The sequence below is a fragment of the Labrus mixtus genome, chromosome 23 (genome assembly GCF_963584025.1).
Source record: "Labrus mixtus chromosome 23, fLabMix1.1, whole genome shotgun sequence".
Taxonomy (NCBI): Eukaryota; Metazoa; Chordata; class Actinopteri; order Labriformes; family Labridae; genus Labrus; species Labrus mixtus.
Window position 1 is genome coordinate 14,282,349 of NC_083634.1, and position 22,009 is coordinate 14,304,357.

General features: G+C 42.2%; 1 protein-coding gene and 1 long non-coding RNA gene across 2 annotated transcripts in view; one reads left to right on the forward strand and one right to left on the reverse strand.

Moving 5' to 3' along the window:
- LOC132958992 (uncharacterized) overlaps positions 1-22,009 on the reverse strand; it is a 195,624-nt gene that overhangs the window by 25,256 nt on the left and 148,359 nt on the right. The window lies entirely within an intron of this gene.
- Positions 7,276-22,009, forward strand: part of plcb3 (phospholipase C, beta 3 (phosphatidylinositol-specific)) — a 50,598-nt gene continuing 35,864 nt past the window's right edge. The window contains exons 1-2 of the mRNA XM_061032067.1: positions 7,276-8,006; positions 20,242-20,328. Coding sequence (XP_060888050.1) covers positions 7,908-8,006; positions 20,242-20,328 — 186 coding nt within the window. The 5' untranslated portion in view covers positions 7,276-7,907. The remainder of the gene's footprint in view (positions 8,007-20,241; positions 20,329-22,009) is intronic.

Sequence of the window (22,009 nt, forward strand, 5' to 3'; positions counted from 1 at the left end):
TTATAGTACACCTTAAAGGATTGCTTTTAAACCTGTTGAAGGAAAAAGCTCCTTCTTGCTTTAACATTATGAACTTAAGTAATCTTTGGTCAAGGAGGACAGATTCAGGAAGTATCTGCAGAAATTGTATCTGTCAAAACTGAAACAAATCTATATGAAGGGTTACAAAACTGCAGTCAAAATCTGTACAAACCATCACTAATATCAGTGTTAGAATACATACTCTGATATTATTTATTTGTAAAACAACTATATAGGAGTACTCCACTTCAAATACAAGTTCTACATTCAAACTTTTAGAGAAGAGCTGTTAGTAAAGTCCTGTCTGCTGCGTGTATTTAAAGTGTCTAAGTTAGTTATGACATCATCAGATGTTTTATACTCCTGGTGTAATGCAGGGTTTATGTGGAGTATACACTTATTTTTCAGTGTCCAGAGGGTATACACTCTTCTTGATTGACAATATTCAGTCGTATGCTGCAATTTTTTTCCGAGCATGGTGACTAAAAGTTTTTTGAATTGTTCTTCATTCTTTAACAAATGTACGTGGTTACTTTTCTTCACCGGCAGGCGGGCTTGGCACAGCAAAGACATGTACTGTAAGAGCATGACTCATTTTGAAATCTACTTCCAGTCTCTACTTCCTCCTTTGTACTTTCATACTTGATGTTTTAAACAAGACTGTAAGATTTACTTTTTTTTTTTTTTTTTTTTTTTTTTTTACATGAAGTTCTTGAGCTTCATTTGGAGAACTGCTTCTAGAAATACAGGCACGTTTTCTTTGCTTCCTACATGGAGCCAGAGGTTTGGGAAAGCCATCCATTCACCCTTCCTACCACAGGGGGGCAGTGTTGAGTTGTATCTTGCTGAGTTGTCAGCTCTTTGAGAAAGTGTTTGGTACCATATAAATCGACTTTGTGCAGCAACAACACAACTGTTTCTTGCCATTAGACATTTCTACCCCTTAAATCGGTTACACTTAGGTTATTATAACGGACACATTGTTTTTCTTTATCCTTATTATTTATACTCTCTTCCCAACCATAACTGTTTAGTCCCAACAACACAGCTTGAGCTGACTCTCAACAATTTTTTCAATGAGAAATATTATAATGAGTGTCACAAATCATAAAATCACACAATACTATAAGGTCAGCATTTAATTATTATTATTATTATCTAAATGATTAAAGTTTAACTTTGTTTTTGTACTTTATTGTACTTGATGGTTTCAGTGTGTTCACATATTGTCATTATTTCCAATTCGTTTAGTTTATTATTTAGTTAGTCAGGGAACATGTACAACATATCTCAGTTAATCAGAGGAGATACAATGCATCAGATTTAGCTGATAAACTGGATTCTATCTGCACTTCCTGGGCCGGGACTTCAATCAAATCAAATTCAGTCTTTCATGTGTGCACCAAAGTTAGCTCTGCCCAACACAAATCTTAATGTGAACACAATCGTTTGATCCTGATTCACCTGTGCAAATATACTTTCCCAGATTTCTCTTACTGACAGGTGTGCATACACACAGTGAAGCCACACCCACCGTATTCTCACAGCAGGTGGGTCCTGAAGCAGAGCTGAAACTCACAAATCCTCATTCCTAACTGTTGCACAATCCAAACAGGACTGGACAGAGGGGAGGGGAGTACAGCAATGCAGCCACTAGATGGCAGTATAGGATTATTTTGCAGCAATGTTGTGACAGCGATAATGTAAAAGAATTCAAAGATACTTTGGTTTAGGCTATCTTTAGGCCACCTTGTGGGGCATTTTGAGGCTGTAGTGGATGATCATGAGAGCTGGAGCCACCTTTATAAAAGTGGACTGTAATAAACTCACTATCATGACGGAATAATTACCTAGAATAATTTATCTGCATATGACTGCCTCTTCAGGGGAAAACTGAAAGCATCACTTTGCTCAATTACCCACATGGTAGTTTGTTTATATATTAACTATGACCCTGCAATGTTATAAAGAGTCTCATGTCAGGTGACTTTAAACCAAAATGACTGCAGTGCTGTGGAGAGTAATTTGATCAAGTTTTTATTGCTCCTGTTGACGGAGTCAGACCTTTCTTATTAAAGCTAGTGTTTGTGCTGTACACGCCTGTGTGTGTGTGTGTGTGTTAGTGAGTGTGCATGCATGTGTGTGTGTGAGAGAAAGAGAGAAAGAGAGAGAGAGAGATAGAGAGAGAGATAGAGAGAGAGAGAGAGAGGGGGCAGTGTGTGGAAGGACCCTGAATATGCCTGTGTGTCTTTATACAATGTGTCTTTGTGAGTCCTTGGCTTTGAGTTGGAGAGAAAGATTGGGCTGGGAGCTGGGCTGAGAGAGAGAGAGAGAGTGAGAGAGCGAGAGCGAGAGAGAGACACATACAGAGCGAGAGAGAGACACATACAGAGAGAGAGAGAGAGACTCCAAAACATCTTTTCCATCTGTGTCTATGTGTCAATTTGTTCCATTTGAACCCCTGTTGTCTCTCTTTTGGCCCTTTTCATAACCTTCGTTATTAAAAGTCCAATATGAGATTTTGAGACAGCCTACACTCATTCCAAACCACCCCCTCCTTCCTCTGATATAATCGTCTTTATACTCTTTTTTTTTTTTTGGTTTCCTTTCATTATTTTTTCCTATGAACACACATGAATGTCCATTTCGCCCTCATGACAACCCATTACATAAGGGTCAGTGAATGTCACTTCAAACATATTTACCTCACAGCGGTTCTACAGGATGGGGGCCATCAATTTCAAAGCTTGAGCATATCCATCATTAAAAAAAAGTAAAATGTAAAGTGAAAAGTTCGGCACTGAAATCATCAGAGGATCATGAAGCGGTGTATCAAATGTCATGCTTGCAGAGTCTCTAACGTTATTTCCAAGTTATGTTACCTAAATCAAGAAATGTCTATCTCATAGTTGCACGAGGGGAATATCAGTATCTTCAATGGAATTTATGACATTTCATGGCAAATAATGAGTATTTATCAAGACATAGAATATTTAGCCGGCAATGAAATAAACTGAAATTCATACCAAAAGCAAACAAGATCATCAGCAAAAACATGATTCTTTCATTGTAGCTTAACTATATGCCTGTAAAGTGCTGATGTATATCTCTGTAACCCCTAGATGACAGTCAATGCAATTATTAGCATTTTGTCAAACAGTCTAGCTTTTTCCTCACCAAGGCTTAGCTGCATGTTAGACATTGAATGAGGTTTGTCCTGTCTGTTCCGTTAAAAAGCATTTTTTATTATTTTTTTTTTAAATCAGAAAACACTAATCACCCACGTACATGAGCTACATAAAGAAGAGAGGTAGGTACCGCTTGGCCCTCAGCGTCCGGCACAAAACTGAAAGTTCCTCACAGGAGCTTTAAAGCACAAAATGCTCCTATCATGGAGGTGATTAGAGAAAAGTCAGGATATCTCCAAAGTGAAGGGTGCCTCCCCTAGGGACCATTCGGCGCCCCAATCTCACAGCAATCCAGCCCTTGGTTGCTGTAATCGTTAAGTCTGGAAAGTTCATATGACTTGATTGAAGTGAGTACATTTAAGGGACCAACCCCCCCCCCCCCCCCCCCCCCCCCCCCACCCCTTCCCGTCATCAGAGGTAGATATTTTTCAACAACTGTAACCACTTCCTGTGAGCATGAGAGAACCACGTCATCGATTCTGAGAAAAGATTAAAAAAAAAAACAGCATCCTCTTCTACATTTGCACGATATTTTGACACCTCATTCCGTATCCAGGTGAGCGCCATCTATGTCTCACTGACCAATGGGAGGTGGACGCCTGTTGGAAAGGGAGAACAGGAGATGTGGGGAAAAAACACAGAGGAGGAGAGAGGGAGTGTTTTTATCTGCAACGGAGAGACAATGAGAGAGATTGTATTTGTGAAAAGAGAGAGGAGAGAGGAGGGAGGAGGGAGGAGGGAGGAGAGAGGAGAGAGGAGGGAGGAGGGAGGAGGGAGGAGGGAGGAGGCCAGCTATTGACACCACAGGTGCCCACACTTCAAACGCGGCGTTCAACATCACATTGTTTGGCTAAAAAGGTTATTCATTTGTGTGTGTGTGTGTGTGTGTGTGTGTTTTTCATGTGTGTGTGTGCGTGCGAGAAGACAAGATGAGTGTGTACGCATCAGCATTTTATTATGCACCAGAGAAACACAATATCCTCGCTTATGCACGGGTAACATGCTGTTTAAAGAATGGATATGCATGTGTCCATCTTGTGTTTGTTTGCTGTCATTTGAGAGGTTGTGTGTGTGTGTGTGTGTGTGTGTGTGTGTGTGCGCGCGTGTGTGTGTCTGTGTGAGATGCTTCAAGATCAAATGAATCATCGAGACTATACCTGGACTTGGTTACAGCCTGGATAAAAACACGCAAATCCAGGTCGGATACACACAGACACACAACCCGCAGCGCCTCAATGCCAGTCTGCCAAGCTGCTAAATTGTTAAACAAAGTATCTCCTGCTGCACGTGGACACCTCAGGGTCATGTAACAGGCACACTTCAAGTTTCTAAACACAAATGTGGACTTGTGGATCCTTTCTGATTGATTCTCGTGGGTTTTCTGTAGATTCCCCCCCCCCCCCCCCCCCCCTCCTCCTTGACTTAGAATAACACACCAGCAGGCATTCACTCAGTCGGTCAGTCAGCAGGCTGCAGCATAGCAGACATTCCTGCCGGGTGTAGTTAGGGAGTAGGAGAAAGACCGGGGGTTGCCAAAAAAAATCTGTTGCTCTGTAACGTTTCTTTTTTTTTTTTTTTTAATGAGCAGTCCAAGGTGTAATGTTGCTTGGCAGCAGGATTTGACTCCATTTCTCTCACACTTCTTAAACATGACACCCTGCAACTGATACTGTGGAGGAAGGGGAAAGTTACCTGATGACTGTTTAAGAGCTTCAGTTACCGTCACCACCAAATCCCTTTAACATTATTACATGTCTATTCTATAAATAGTTAATATAATATCCAACATACACATTCTCAGACTGCATCTCCACCTCTCCAGTTTCGCTTTAAAAACACCTCTAAGATTATTACTCTGTATTTCCAACGGCTGTAATGAAAGCCGCCATGTTTTTAATAACATCAGGCGGTCATCTGTCACTGTCAACACAGAGGAAAATAATTCAAAGCAATTAAAGGCAAAGGTAATTTGAAGGATTAAATCAGCCCTTTAATTAAACGCGTGCTCCCTGCAGAGAACAACAGTAAATAGGAGCCAGCTCTCAGCAAGGCAGTCAATAAGCTGTGCTGGACTTTAAGGACATTCACTCAAGCACTCTACTGTGCAATATTTGAGGAACTTAACGGAAGTCATTTCATTTTTTTCTACATTTTACTTCTACTTTCCTGCATGTTGAATATTTAGATTTGGACTTTTCATGCAAAGCTGTTACGAGGACTTGATGCCGAGCGCTATTATTCAAGTAGCCAGGAGTTTAATCAAGGTTGGCTGTCTCCCCCTGCCTCCAGTCTTTATGCTAAGCTAAGCTAAGCTAAGCTAAGTAGCTGCTAGTAATTGGTTGTTATGATTTCCCTATGCTGAAGTCAAATGCTCCATTATTCCATGGAAACAAATCAGCATCTTTTGGTTGCTCATCATCACGGACTTTGTTTTTGGGAAAACAAAACAAAAAGTAAAAGTACATCACATATTTCTTTTAGAGGAGAGGTGAAAGTATATTTTGCAAGACACACAACAGAAATGTAAGAAAATACACCAATGAAAGCATATTTTCCGGTAACATGCCGATACAGAATAAATGATCAACCAACTGCACTTAACGCTGCAAATTCCGACCACTCAAAGCACTTATCGGCACAGCTTCATTCACCCTTTCGTACACGCTGTCATACAGGAATGAAAGAAGGCTGCCGTGCAACATGCCAACCCGCCCATCAGGATCTTATCCGACCCATCCACACACACTGTCACACACCAATGGCTGTGGTGTACTGTGTTTTTATATTTCATGTTGCACTGGTTTACACAACATGACTTGCTTGTTTGTGTCTGTATCACATCTTTCTGTTTATTCAGAGCTGATTTAAAAAGACAACCCAACACATTCATTAAGAGTAACACATTTAGACTGTGAAATATATATATATATATATATATACATATATATATATAAGGCCTTTGATGCTGCTGCAATCTTTTTTCCCTTTAAAACTCAAATATTCTCTCTTTCATTTGTACAATTCTTTTTCTAATTAGCCTTTGACAAGTAAGACAGTACAACACAAAGTCACTTAAGTGCTCTTTTAAGTTCCAGCAGGCAGTTTGAGTGCGCATGGTACGGTGGCCCGAAAAGGGCAACCGACCTTGAACGGGCTGAAACGTCTCCCCCAGTGTTCCTTATAAGCCCTCACACCCGGACTGTCCAAATCCCAAATGACAGGTGACGAGTAAAGAGGGGTGGGTTAGCAACAGCTCAGCAAGTTCCACAGCTAGTGTCAGCGCCACGCATCCCAAGTTATCCTGTCAGAAACCCCCCCCCCCCCCCCCCCCGCTCAGCTGTCATCTCCGGTATGCAACCAGTGGCGGTTCTAGACCACTTTTACACATCATTAAATACCACAACATTAAATACCATGATTTATATTTATTTCAGTAACAGTATTTTATACTAGATAGTGAGTCCAGTTGTTTTATGTTCACTCCTTTTGGAGGGGTGGCCACAGAGGGGACCAAGCTCAGTGATACTGGCCCCTGTTGGCCCCTGCCTAGAACCGCCCATGTTAACGCAACTGTTCAATTCAATTTCTTGTCACCCTCACTTTCTCCTGTCAATAATAAACTGATCCGCTCCGGGCCCCAGACGTCCTGGAAACTTCCACTGATTTGGATTTGCAGCATTTGTCTTAAAGCAGATGTTTCCCCCCCCCCCCCAGATTAAATGACTTTATGATCATGTATGATTAAATCTATTTGCAGCACATTTAATGTTATTTCTTTTTTGCAGCCCTTTTTCTTTTCACTTGCAGCGCTTTTGAGAGATGAAGGTGGCACAAGAAGGATTTGAACCTTCAGCAATGTAAGGAAAAAGACAGTTTATTCAGAAAATAGCTGAACCGTCAATTGCTCATTAAAGTCTGAATACTGTACATTTTAGGAGTCATGCATAGGAGAGTTGTAGACAGAGGAACTGGATTAAAACACACCCCTTTTACACAAACTCTGACTTCCCCCCTCATGTCTCATTCACTCAGCGCTATCTGACGCTGTCCTTCTCCCTCACTCCCTCACTCCCTCCTCTCGAGTCTTCTCTTTTTTTCCACAGAAAACATGCAGGGAGGAGCGGAGGAGGAGAGAAGACGGAACGCGTCGGAGGCGACAGGAGAGAGAGGAAGCAGAGAAAGTTGATAGGAGCGAGAGGGCGCGAGGAGAGGAGAGGAGAGAGAGGGGTCGAGCAGATGGGAGGAAGGAAGGAAAGGATCTCTCCGCGGGCTCAAGTGCGCGATTAAAGGATCCTGCACAAATAAACAAATGAATATGTGAACATATGAACCAAAAGGCTAGAGTAAGAAGGGGAGTTCGAGGCGCGTCACCGCGTTGCTGCGTGGACGCGGACAAGACAGCGGCGTTGCGCGCTGAAACGGCAAACTTCTGTCTTTCTCTCTGTGGATTTTACTCCTCATGTTCTCCAAACTTCTGCTGAGGTTCACTAACTTTTAAGGTCGCTGTCTTGAAAAGTTTCCCTCCCCCTTGTCTTTCAATTAACCCTCTCCCCGGAAAAGCAAAAAAAAAAAAAAAAAAGTCCGGGGTGGAAGTGGAGGAAGGACGGAAGAGCTTTTTTTTTGTTGTTCCTTCCGAGCAGTCCAGCTCGCCGTAGCCGGGGTTTAGGCGTTGGCAACCCGGGCAGGGAGTCCCTCGCCATGGCCGGGGCCAAGCCGGGAGTCCACGCGCTGCAGCTCAAACCCGTGTCCGTCCACGAAGCTCTGAAGAAGGGGGGCAAGTTCATCAAATGGGACGAGGTGAGAGAGACATGTTTGAAGTGTGCTGACAGGATTTAAAACACGTGTCGCTGTTTATCACATTGTTGTGTCTTGATCAAGAAGTTGTCCTGATGTGATCAACTTTTTTTTTTTTTTTTTTTATAAGACAAGACAACACCAGAGCTGAAAGCCTGCTTTTGACAGTAGGCCCACTGTTGTATGTCACAAAAGACTGGTGTGTGTGTGTGTGAGACAGAAAGACACATAAAGTGTGTAGGTGCAGGTGTGTAGCCCCCAAACTCTGCGCCATACACAGAAGCCCACTATGTCTGTGAGTGAGTGTTAATCAGATACTTAAGTTGAAAAATCCTCCTATAGTGAAATGAGTGTGTTGTGTTGTGTTGTGTTGAATTCTTGTCAAGCCGGTTTTCCACAGGCTCAGGTTCAGTTTACACCTTTCTTCCTCCACCTTTTTTTTTCTTCTCTCCTGTACTTTCTCCCCTTTTCCAAGAGTATTAGATGACAAAGCACCTACCTGAGTGGGAAGAAAAAACAGCCATTTCATTTTTTTTAAATGGATCTTGAGCTGCAAACCATTCTCTGACACATCGTAGTTTTGTTTTGTTTTTTTTTCTCTTCAAATCATGTCAGCATAGTAAGTTTGAATTACATCTCCCGCACTACTTTTTCTTCTGCGTATTTCTGCAGATGCATGTCTGGCAACCCTGGCAATGTGCCTGCCCGTGTCATTGACCTTAATAGTAATAACGTGCGTGTGTGTCCATGTGTCTGAGAGGCTATCAATGATTAACACAGGAGCTGACCGATCTGTAGGTCTGAGTCTTTCATTTGGAACCCTTGCTTTGGATTTCCGTCTTACAATTTAATAGCATGCGAGTGTGTTTGTGTGCCTCAGTGCGTCCATGAATCATAGAAATCTTGCAAGCAGAGGTTCACAGTTCCTCTATGGCTGTTATCGCATATGCAGCGGTCAGGTGTGGTGATGACACTTGTTCCGACATGCACACACAGTCAGTCACCCATATGCAAGAGAAATGCAGAACACTGCTGTTTCAGATTCATGCAAGTCATAAGCATTGGAGATCTACACACACATTAAGGAACTGAATACATGTTTGTCTGTCCTTGTCACGCAAACAGTGAATGGCCATGTCCCTTTGATTTCCTTTCTCCCTCACACAGACTAACTGTCTCTGTCTTGCACTCCCCCCCCCCTCTCTCTCAAAGGGAATTCCCGGGAAATGCTTATGGATGTGATTTAGTGTGTGAACTCTCGAAAACATGTGTATGCGTTATCCTATCTTTCATCCGCTCTTCCCCTCTGTTTGCTATTTCCCCTCTAAAAATCAACAAATGAATTATGGGAGATAAAGAATGCGAGAGAGAAGCGGCACAGTTCAGGAAGAGGAGGGATGCAGGAAAGATAGAAAGTGTTGTGTTTGGGTGATCCTCCACTTCTCTTAGAGCGGTCGTCAAAGACTCCATTCTAGCGACAGTAAACTTTGACTTTACAAACAAAGTTTTTGGAAGTGACTGCATGATAGTGGCTTCTTAAGATTATGAAGTGTCTGAAAATGAGTAAGATCCAGAATCCTCAGCTCACGCAATAAGAGCTGTAGTGCAGGATTTACTCAGCAAAGTTATTTAACACATTTTTTCATCACGCTTCACTGGATGGGTTCCATATCCTCACATGGAGTCTGACTATACGTGCCAGAATCCAGGAACGAAACATCTGGATTCTGGTTTCTACTCTGCATGTAAAGGTCGTTGCAGAAGTTTTTATTTCTGCAGAACAATTCATTGTTTTCAGTACGGTCCATGAGTCATTTACGGTATTAAAATTCTCTGGCTGCAGCTTTAAAAATTCAAAGATAAGCTTCTCTTCTTTGCAGATGACGCCTTGATCTCTGCTATAGTTTTTGCATTGCTTCTTTTAAAACCTTTTTTTCTGCAATTTAATTGAGTTATCTGTAGAGGCAGCTAAATGTATGCAGCACTGGCATGTAAGACACATTTCCCTATGGGGGCAGTAAAGTGCATCCTGTCGTGATCTAGTACTCCAAACGGGACTGATGGGTTATTTAACCAACATAAGCCTTTTTCACACATGCACAAAACTCATGAAAAACACCTGAAGTTTTTTGGGGGGTTTGCATGTGTAAACGCTATCAGCTAAATGATTCACTCTGACTTCACCCGGAGTTTCTCCTGCCAGCCTCCTTCGTATTGTTGCCGCGTTAATTCCTAGTGAGCTGATGTGAGAACGCAGCAGGTTAAAATCAGGATAATCCATTCAGCCAGTGAGGCGACGTTTATGCCGTGCAACAGTCATTCTTTTTAGGTCTTGTCTTGCCTCAGGAGTTTCCACGCCCCGCTCCCGACCCGACAGGGATAGTCTCCGGCTGTGAGGTGCATGTGTGAACAACCGGATCAGGAGGATTTCAGCTGCAGTCGTCCGGATGTTCTGTAGAAATGTGCAGGAGTGCATATGTGAAAACATCTAGACAGTTCCTCCTTAGTGTGAGTGGCTTCACCAGTAATCCCGTTTGAGCTACAGTATGTCCCAAAAAAATCCACGCCTCTCCTTTTTCTAAGTATCAGAAAGTCATTGGAGATGCAACACATTTTCTTTCTTCATAATGCAGTCCAACTTATTTCTTACCAAATCCACAATATGAATGAAGTGTAAGGCAGGGCTGTGAAGAACTTCCCCACATAGCAGTAGCAAGGGGACCAGCTAAATGACTATTCAACACAGTCAAAAATCATCATGCCTTTTTCTGAATATGGCATTTGAATGGCTGGCAAGAAGGCACCGTTTTTTCCAAATCGTGCAAATGGTTCCAAAGTCATGTTGCGTCGTACGTCGTCATTACAAGTTCAGTTCAGACTCTGGGGACGCTGCTGGTCATCCATTTGGAATTTAGCATGACTCAATCTGGCACTGTTTTGTAAAAACACATGAATGTACCCACATTGTGCTGAAGGAATAATTGAACAATCCAAAGTGGGTGAGTTGGTAAAAATATATGAGGGTTAATTATTACCCTGGACATATGATTCTGTAAATCCAACTATTTAGAGTCTGTCCTTGTTCTTATAGGGGATTTGACCAATCACTCCAAAACTGAGTGTATTACTTTGAGGACATTGAAAAGAATAAGGACACACACACACACACACACACACAGAAAGGGCCTAAGGGCAGTGATGTGCAGTTCACTTGAAAACAGCACTTTTGACCCCGTCCCTCTCGTTTCACCCCCTTCCTCATCTCTGCATCCTTCCTCCTCATGGTGGAATTCTTCATCTGCCTTTTTTCCCCCTCCCATCCAGTTTTCTCTAACTCTCTTTTCAACCCTGTTCTAATCCGTCACCGAGCCGCCTCTGTCGTCCACTCTAGGCCCATTGAATGACACACTTCCACTTCCACACTGAGTCACGCAGGGGGCAGTGGCAGTGACGGTGGGTGGGTGTGTGTGTGCTCCAAATTGACCGTCTCCCTTCTCTGTTTCGGCATGCGCTCATATGTGAGCGTGCGGTTGTTTTGTTCTGGGTTGTGTGTGTTACACGTTGAATGACTTCCTGTTGGAGCTTGTTGTGAGGCTCCAGAGCCAAACCGTTTTCCTTCTCTCCCCCGTCCCTCCCTCCCTCCCTCCCCGCTGACACTCCGCCCTCTGCAGCGCAGCCACAATTCAATTTAGAAGAATTCCAAGTGGAATTCAGTTAAAATTCCTCCCAAACAACCAATTAACTAAACGGAGACAGACAGCTTGTCTACTGAGCAGCTTGGCTTCCTGTCAAAGCATTGATGTATTTAGTAAGAGTGAAAAAAAGTCCTCTTTACACCTCACACCAACATTGCCCTCCTTTGGATGGGCCTGATATTCGAAACGGGGTGCAACTATATTTGAGTTTGAACAATGTGCAAAAAGAGCCCTGGAGCTGATTTAAGTCACAGAGAATCTCTAGTTGATCATTAATTGGACAGAGTTGTGGGAAAGCAAATGTTAGAGTCAGTTGAAATGCCAGAGTGGAGCATGATGAGCCGTAAAATGTCGCATTTCAAGGTTGTTGTTGTTGTTGTTGTTAGGTTGGGATTATTGTGTCAGACCTTGCAGGCTGCACCGCAGTTCACTTAGAGGAGCTCGGAACTATAATCATGGAAACGGCTGAGGGCACCAAAGGCTCTTTTCTGCTGCTTTTCTTGTTTCTAAGTGCTGTGTTGTCACACCAAACTGACTGCAGACACATGTTCTCCTTTCTCAAATATGTTGACTACGCACTTTTGGAGCAATTTGTTTTCACTACCCTCATCTGCTTCAAATATACTCTCTTTTCACGCTGGATTATGAATGGTCGTGCAGGGAAGTTCATTCATTCGTCTGATTTGTCATGTTTCTTCGCGTCTGAGTCTATTTAAACCTGAATTGTAGTCTATGACGTGACACTGCTGATGCTCAAGCTGGGTTTAAAAAGAGAAGTCCAACATTTTGGGACATTTGCTGACCTTCTTTGAGCAAGATGAGAACATAGACACAACCGAAAGGCAACAACTTATTATCTTAAACTTAGCAAAGATAATTTATGAAGAATAAGGAGTAAAGGGAAAGTTTAAAACAAAAGGACGCCATGACATTTTGCATGTGTAGGGAAATTTGAAGGCCAAATTCATTAGATCAAATCTAATCTTTCTTTTCAGATTCTGCATATAAATGCTGAATGCTGTAGATGCAGGATCTGGTTTTGGTATCCAAAGGGCTCTGGTTTTTGTTCGTAGAATGCGTAGCAGGAAAAGCCCTTGTGGAGAGCAAAACATGATCCACCTCAGGATAATCCAGAAAGTAGTCAGGAGTCACCTAACACCACTTTAGGCTTCTTTTCATATCTAGTCTACGTGCATGCATATGGGGGCGTAGCTGATCTGACTGCGGGGGCATTGTAGCTGTTTGCCTGGAAGTGAAGGCTTCAGCTCAACGTCTTCACCGGTTTCTAGGTCGGCCTAGTTTGAGACAACATTTCCGGCCATCATTCGGCCTCAGAATCCAATGGGTGGCATCACCAAGACTAAAAATCCTTGTTATTAACAGTCTATGGAATCATATGGGTTGGTTTGTAATAGTTAGAGGTTTTCCCCAAAGGAGGATTTGCTTCAACTTTTTGCTACATCTCCACCATCTGTTTTACGGATGGTACAAGACTTCATTTCCCTTGAGCGATGGTTAAAAAAAAAATGGACTTGGAACACACACACAATCATTTGAACCCTTCCTCCTGTTTGCTTTGTGTGTGCATGTTGGGACTAGTGGAGCAGCTCCTTTTTATCACCTGCTTCAGTCTACAGTATAAAGACTACATTTTATATGATGCCATGGAATGTTTTTATGATGCCACAGCGCTGATAACAAAATTATCTTCTGGCGCAGCCTTGACTGATCCTCGCTCTCCTCGGACGAGATAAGTAAGAAAGCTATTTTTAAGAACATCATAATTTACCCTATCATACATCAAATTGGATGTGTTATGTGTTGAAAGTCCTAACCCAATGCAAGATAAATGCGTAACCGCTGGGAAGTATTTCACGCCCGAGATGTGACAGCCAATGTATCAAATGAAAATGTTGCTATCCTTGGAAACACATCTCCTTTTGTAAGCAGAGCTGCTGTGTCATTTTGACCTTACAAGTGGCTCCAGTTCCATGCCAGTTGTTCCCGGTGCTCGGGTTTTCAGAAAGAGTCTGTCTTGGTTGAGCATTAGATCGAGAGCATCGAAGCCCCGAATCACAAATTGGCATTATCAGATTGATTTAAGAGATGAGAGCTGGGGAAGGAGGGAACGCAGGCTTGTGTGAAGGTCTGACGCCATGCCGAGAAACACTGCTGACATCCTGACAGAGTGGTGAGAAACGAGGGGGATGGAGGGATGGAGGAAGAGGGATAGAGAGGGGTGGAAGGTCAACCACAGCCACATGTGAAGTGTGGGCCTGACATCTGGACTGCTTCCATGCCTCCTCCTTCCTCCTCCCCTTTCACCCTGCTCATAATTTCAGTCTGTTCATTACACATCCATCATCCCTGTTGTTCTGTATCTGTGTATGGGATCTCTTCCCCATTCACTCTTTGTCATCTCTCCGTCACTCTCGCTTCCTCCATAGATTAGTCTCCGTTTGCTTCTTGTATTTTTTTTTGCTTTTGTTTCCTCTCTGTCTGTCTTCTTTCTTTTTTATCTCATCTACCGTTCTGTCTTCACTTATGTAAGGTTAGGGTTCTTGTTTTTTTTTAAACACACAAGGATCCAAAAATATCCCCGACTTTTCATGACAACAAAACCCCATATCGCTTCAAAGATAGTGACCAATAAGGAGTTAAATAAATTATTAAAAAAGGGGAAATTCTCAACCTACGAAGGACTAACAAAGATCATTTCATTTTATATACCTGGTTCTCTTTCAGTCACAATATTTTGCTGTTCTTTGCTTTTAACTGGGCATTGCCATAATCAGGCTCATAACGCACCAATAGGGATGTCAGCCCGTGGTTCAATGCACACCTTGTTTTTTTAGTCACTGTTTTCAGTTTGGTTGCTTCTGACAGCCCATTGGAGGCCATTGGATTGTTTTTTTTTTTAGGTTTTCCATTTTTAGGAGTTTTTTTGGCTACAGAAACACCAAAGGGATAAGAAATTGACGTACCGAACATTTCAATATTATATCGAGAATTTTTGCAACCCTAGCAAATTTGTTTATGTTGAATGTATTCAAGTGGGTGCACCCAGAACGCTCAGGTACACATGTAAAGCTAATAAGTTGAACTACTGTAGCCTTGAACAACGTGTACATGAGTCATGAAATGTTACAATAATGATGTCAACAATGAGTACTCCAGTAGTTGTACCCTCCCTAGTACTTACAGCGCCATATTTTGACAAGCTGTACCACTGACCAAGCTTCTCTACTGACCATGCGTACACCTAAAGTATGTAACACTTTCTGGATAAATACTTTTCTCCTCTACGTCTTCAACAGTAATAAATATTAACTTGACCGACCTTCTACTTCTCTCTTTCTGTTCAGTATTCTACAACTCATTTTCTCTCTCTGGCCCCGCACCCACCTCTCGAGTCCAAAGGTTACCGACTGTCATCAACTTTTGCCATGTTGCCAAAGCAGCAGCTCAAACACACTCAGTCAGAGTGCACACTGACCCTCGTTCTCACAGTACTCCACTAATCTGACGCCGAACACATGAAGTAAGGCGGAGCAAAGGTGCACTTGGAGCAGCTACTTTTATCAGTTCCCCGCTAATGGCTCTCTCCTGACTGGCAGTGTACACACACATGAATTTGTGGTGGGGACAGTGTGTCGGTAAGGAGACAGAACAGCAGTGTGTTTGTCTTTCTACATGCGTATGCTGTTTATAGACGGGGGGGTTTAAAGAGAGTCTCATTAGCTGATATCTGTCCAAGACCTCAGCCTCAGAGGGTGGTCCGTCTCCTCTGTGTGTGTGTGTTTGACATTATGGTCAGGTAATGGAGGTGTTTGTCAGAGGGTCGGGGGACCTGGAGGGGGTCTGCACACAGCCAAATCATTAATAAAGAAGGAAAAAAGGAATCCATGTGTTGAAGAGGGCAAACTGAATGAACTGTGGATGCAGAGAAAGAAAGAAAGGAAGGAAGGAGAGACTTTAGAAGGTTTCTGCTTCATTAGGGAACGGGGAGAGGTCCACTTACAGACCTACCACACACTACCCTCTGTCTAACAGAGAAGAAAACACTGGGTGTGTGTTTACGGTAAACAAGGTGTTTGTGTTGGTGGAGGGCATGCACTAATGATTTACCCTTAATTTAAGATGCAAACCAAAGTGGCCTTTTGTGTTATGAACCCTTTTTCAGGGATGTAACAATAGTCTTGACCAATAAAGAAAAAGTGTAACAATTTATCAAATGAATAAACCTAGTTATATCTGCACATATCAGCGATAAAATGAGCTGATGCTGATAGTCATATGAAATGCTAATGTTGGAAAATATTATCGACCGGATAATTATTCCGGTCGGGCTCTACTTTATTAATTTTTTTCAACTCTGCAACGCTTTAAAGCTGGATCCAGAAAATGATTTTTAATTTCTGCTTTTCTATAAATAATCATTTGAAATTGTTCTAAAATAACTTGATGAATGAAGTGAGGACATTTTTGAATGGACATGCAGGTTTGTGTGTGTGTGTGTGTGTGTGTGTGTGTGTGTGTGTGTGTGTCTGTCTGTGTGTGTGTGTGTGTGTGTGTGTGTGTGTGTGTGTGTGTGTGTGTGTGTGTGTGTGTGTGTGTGTGTGTGTGTGTGTGTGTGTGTGTGTGTGTGTGTGTGTGTGTGTGTGTGTGTGTGTGTGTGTGTGTGTGTGTGTGTGTGTGTGTGTGTGTGTGTGTGTGTGTGTGTGTGTGTGTGTGTGTGTGTGTCTGTGTGTGTGTCTTTATCTGTGAAAGGCAGCTCTAGAAAGCAACTGCCAGGTATGCAAAACTAAACAGGCATGACATGCAAATATAGATGACCGTCTACCTCTGTGGCTTTACAGCTACTGTATATGGGAGATGTTGTTGTTATATCAGTGGTCACATGAGACTTCACATCACAGTCTTCTGGGTAAATGTGCATGTGTGTTTGTGTGTCTGGTCCCAATAGAAATCCCCATCTGCTGCAAAGTGTGTATTGAACCTGGATATTGAATCTATTTTTAGGCTAGAGAGAAAAAAAAAGGAAAACGAGAGATTGAGGAGAATTCAGGACACAAACTGAGCCGACCCAAAAATGAAAATAAGGAAAGGAACAAGTTAAGAGAAGACGACACCTTACCGGAATCGTTCCTCGAGAGCCATTGACTATTCATTTCAAAACAGCAGCACTTCTCCATACTTACCTCAACAGCACCCATTTGGCAAACATGACTGTTTCACTTCAAGGATTTTAAGTATTCAGGCTTGCAATCATTTTGAATTCATTTTACACCCAAAACCTGTAGGTCTGTGGGAGTTGAGTGTCTCCTTCTTGAAGCATATTTCACTTTTTTTTTCTTCTGCTGAGCATGACCTCTTGACCCTGATGGATGTTCTCTTTTACCTACTGCTGCACACTACACACAGAAATCATGCTTTACGATTCATTGTGTGAGTTTGTTTGCATAGGCACCCCGTACATAAGTAATTGCAATGTGCTCCATCTTTGGGAAATAAAAAAGTTTTATATGCAAGTTTCATAGAAAGAGTGACGATGAGTACAACAGCTGTGCAAATGTAACACAAGTATGCTCATACTGTTCCACTTAAGCTGTCATTTCAATTTTCTATTAATTGTAAATTCAAGACAGTGAGGTTTAACTGAAACTGGATACTTCCTGTAAAAAAAACCCTCGTCTTTTTGACTAAAGTGTAGGAAGATGCAACCGTATGAGAGGTACATTTTTCAGCCTCATTTGCCTTGCATATATGATACTGATGTGTATGTAACTGTCCTCTGCTTCGAAGATGGAATTTGGTTATGTTTCTTGGGAACATCTGGATCTTCCAAAGAAAATGTTGGACATTATTCAAATCCTGCAGACAAAAGATAAACAAAGTGAAGCTGCGGGGCTTAGGCATCCCTGGAAATTTCAGAAAATGTTCTTTTGTTGACATTTTATGGCGTCAAATTTCCAGCTGCAAAGGAGTATCCGACTCTAGGTCTGTGCCTTAATCAAAGCATGGGCATTGGAGTTTGCCACTTGTTCAGGTGAGTAAATGTGTCACAAGCTCAGTAATTTGTAGAGCAGAGTGAACATTAGAAAGCCTGCAAAACATGTGCTGTCAATGCAGGTCGGCCTATTTATGTGAAAGCATACGATTAAACAGTTTACTGGTGCTACAAGATTACACTTTTTTTCAGAAAAATGTTCTCTTCAGAAATGATTTGTATTGGCCTCCTGCTGTTAAGGTCTTGTGATTTGGTTTGACTTGAAGCTCTTTTCTTCTGCTCCTGACCTTTTTTTTTTTCTCATTTCCTTTTTTCAACATGTCTTGTAATCCCACTCTATCCACCTTCCTCCATCTGTCCCTCTCTGAAACCCCGTCTCCCCCGTCTCTTCTGTCCTTTTCCGATTCAAACACACACCATAACTGCTAACTCCGTCGTTAGCCGAGCTTGGAGCCTAAACTCAAGGTATGTTTAGTTTAAGATGTAGTAGAAATGTAGGATGGCAAGAGGACTATAGTATTTCCAAGTAGACTTCTTTAAGATAGTTTAACATAAAGGGAAGTTCACCTATCTGTTGCTTATGGGCAGAAAATTGAGAAGCATCGGCAGCTAAACTCAAGCTTAGCACAGGCTAGCAAACTGGGAAACTGCTAGCCTAGCTGTGTCTTAAGGTAACAAAAGTCGTTATGGCTGGGATTGAATTATGTGCCACACTGTCTCTTAGCTTGGTTACTGTCAAAATAACATACATTTTTAACACTTTTTTTTAAAGGATGAAACTAACTAGATAAGTCATGCAAGTAAGTGCCTGTTAGCAAATGTCATGAATATGAACAGAGCCAAGCTAGCCGTTTCCCTGTTTCAGCAAATCATTGATCCATTTAGGTAACGAGATGTGTTGAACATCAAATATAATATAGTTATTTGAAATAAAGTTGTAAACTTCTCTATAAGACATCTCAAATTTCAATGTTACGCAAAAACATTGTGAATGATTCTGAATCTGAACAAACGTCACATTTTGTACCTGTTTTTATCTCCCCTATTCAAGGCGAGCATGATAACTGTGAGTATACATGAGCAATAGTGCTTGGATAGTGTCATTTGCTTGCCTTTGCTTCGGGATCCTGCTCTGCTGAGGTTTTTGAGAAACTGATTTGCATCAGCTGTTTGATACGCAGAGTTTGAATCCATTCACGCTTGAATCAAACAGTCAACCTATCAGTCAGCGTTTGCAATTGTAACATGAACTGTGAAATGTCCGTGTATGTATTAGCTTTGCTCAAATTGTTTTTATTAGTCGTAGAACATGTAAAAATACAAATGTGTGGTCAGTGATGAGTCATTTATGTGAAGCCTTTGTTGTGAACTTTCTGTATTTGCTTTGAGCACGTCAATGAGAAAGTATTCTGTGGGTCGGTTGACGGATCTTTCTCCCCCTCTCGTCTGATGGTGGTGATGATGCTGATATCGATGCGCTTCACGACATGAGTCATCTGTCACTGTGATAACAAACGATGTGGATCATCACCCCTGTCTCTTGAGATGTCTGGACAGTATTGTGTTTGTCTGTTGGATCAGCGTACAACATGCTTACCACTAATTACCGAGCCAGTAGCTGTGTGTTTGTGTACGCGGTCATTGTATCTCGTGTTTGACCCTTGAATGACGATGCTAATGACATGTTAATCCTGGCTCCCGCGTTGTCATTATGCCTCACGTGAAGGAGATCTCCTCGCTGGGCAAATTGTGCGGTTTCTCGCATCGAAACAGCTGTTGCATTACGCAGGACAGAAAACGCACAATTGTCTGTTTTGGTGTTTGTCTTCAATCCCACAATGCCAAAGCACCGTACAACCTTTCCTACCATTAACCAGCTTAACTCGTACTCTGCTATTTGCCTCGAGACTACCGTAAAGAAAGGTATTTTACACCAATGTTGAGCTGTTTTTAACAAATGGAAGTTGAAACAGTGGCCATCATAGGGCCCCTCAGACAGCACTATTTCAAATTGAAGCATTCAAATTTGGCATTTTTTATTTATACTGCTTAGATGGACTAGCTATTGCATCAGATGCTTAAACGTACTGTTTTTTCTTTTTCAAGTTTTGCATAACCTTGTTTGACTCTTGACAAAATCTAACCTACGTATCCCTGTCGTTAATTTTCCTGCAGAATTGGCATTCATCTGTTGTTGTAGCCCCTGCACTGCCAAGCCAATGAAACTGTAAAGTACCTGCTCTGAACAAAATTCAGAAAGCTTTTTCACCATTCCTGCACCGACAATGTTTCATCTCATTTCTCTCATTCATCTTTTTCTGCAGATGTGGCGTCTTGCTCATCCATTCAGCACAGCTTGCTAGTTTTCTACATTTAGCGTTAGTGTTTGCAAAGAGAGCGATCTAGCGAAATAAGACCCCCTTTTAGTAATAATGTTACGTGCGCTGGCTACTGCTTATGCAATTTGAGCTCATGCTTCTTTTTGTTGTGCTCCTGTTCATCTAACATCTCTGTTTCTGTTGTTGTTGTCTAGGAGCCCAACAGTGGGCACCCCACCCTGGTAACCCTGAAAGTTGACCCAGATGGATTTTTCCTCTACTGGACCGGAGGCTCAAACCTGGTGAGACTCACACAGCCCCACACACACACACACACACACACTCACACGAGCACTGATCCACTTGTTGGTCTCGCGGTAGGCCAAATGGACTGTCCCTTATCTCATGTAAAATCCGACCTGATAAAACACAAATGGGCCACTCTGGAGCAGACCACAATGGATTTTTAATGCACCGACACGAGCGCCAATACGGATAAAATGCTTGTTGTTTATTTCCGCTAACTCTACCACATATCTCTGTGTCTGTTATTGTGGTCTTATCTGGTCCATTAGTTCAGCAAAAAAAAAGGGTTTCATCACTAAGTCCCGGCCTTGTTTGTCTCCGCTCTTGTCTGACTCGCTTTCCCTCAAGTCTTTGTGGTCTTCTTCCTTTTAGTTGTCGATCTCTTTCACTCCATCCGTCTCTTCTTCCCAACAACAACCCTCCTCTCGATATTCTTCGGTCACTATGCTTTAGTCATTAGTTTACCGTAAAACTTAAAATAGAAGCCCATCCCAATATAAGGCTCACCACCTTTCACTAAACCTGGTGTTGGGCGCATGTTTGGACAAATAAAGGCAGGTCTTAATTAGACACACTTCTGATTTTAGTGTTGAAATAGTATCAAAAATAAGAAGTTAGTTTTACAATATGTTACGTTGAGTTGTGGGAAGTAAGCCGACATAGTAACGAGGGTTGTGGTGATTCAATCGGCTCCAGATGATGCACGATATTGGGCTCACAAGAACGAGACGAGACGGTATTTTCTAAAAAAAAAAAAAAAATGAAACGAAGAAAACTCAGATGACTGGAAAAATAGTCGTTTGTTTGATTGAAAGTCTAAAATAGCAAAACAATGCAGGTCCATTTTGAAATTGTCCAACAAGTAATCATCTTGTAACAAATCTCACTGCTGACATATTGCTCTGGTTTCGTCCGACACCCTGTCCCCGTTCCTCTTTTCCACCCGGTACCCGAAATGCTGCCTGCCACACAAACTGTAAAAGTGGTAGGGGGCATCTTCATGGTTATTTCCATCTTAACAGCAGACTCAGTCATGATGGCTGCTGCTCTGCGTCTCTGTATACTGATATCGTGAGACAGTTTTCGCCTTGACAAAACTAAAATGATATCGTCATGTATCAATATTGTGAGATCTAGTGGCACGAGATCTTGTCACATCCTTTATCATGAACCATTGTTACTTTTACAAGTTGACTTCATGGCATATGAGGACTTTGTAAAACATTTGCATATACAAATCCCATGTTTACAACACACTCTTTCCTTTGTCTACTCTGTGTTTTGTCTGTAGTCATTGTCTTCTATTCATCCGTCTATCGACTGTCTGTATATACGTCTGTGTGATGATGGCGGCCTGGTCGTTTAGGACATTGTGTGTGGCCAAGTAACATTTTAGAGCAGCTCAATTAACTCACACAAGCTCCACTATCCCAATCTCTCATCTGTGTTTTCCCTCTCTCTCTCTCTCTCTCTCTCCCTCTCCTACTCTCTCCATCTCTCCCTGCTTCACTGACACACACACACACACACACACACACACACACACACACACACACTTTCCCTCTTTTTATTTCTGGCTGTCTATTTATCCAAATGGCATGTAAGGAATGACCTGTTGATGGCCAATGTTATCACTGCGTTGTGTCTGAGTGTGTGTGCGCAAAGCAAGTTTGTGTG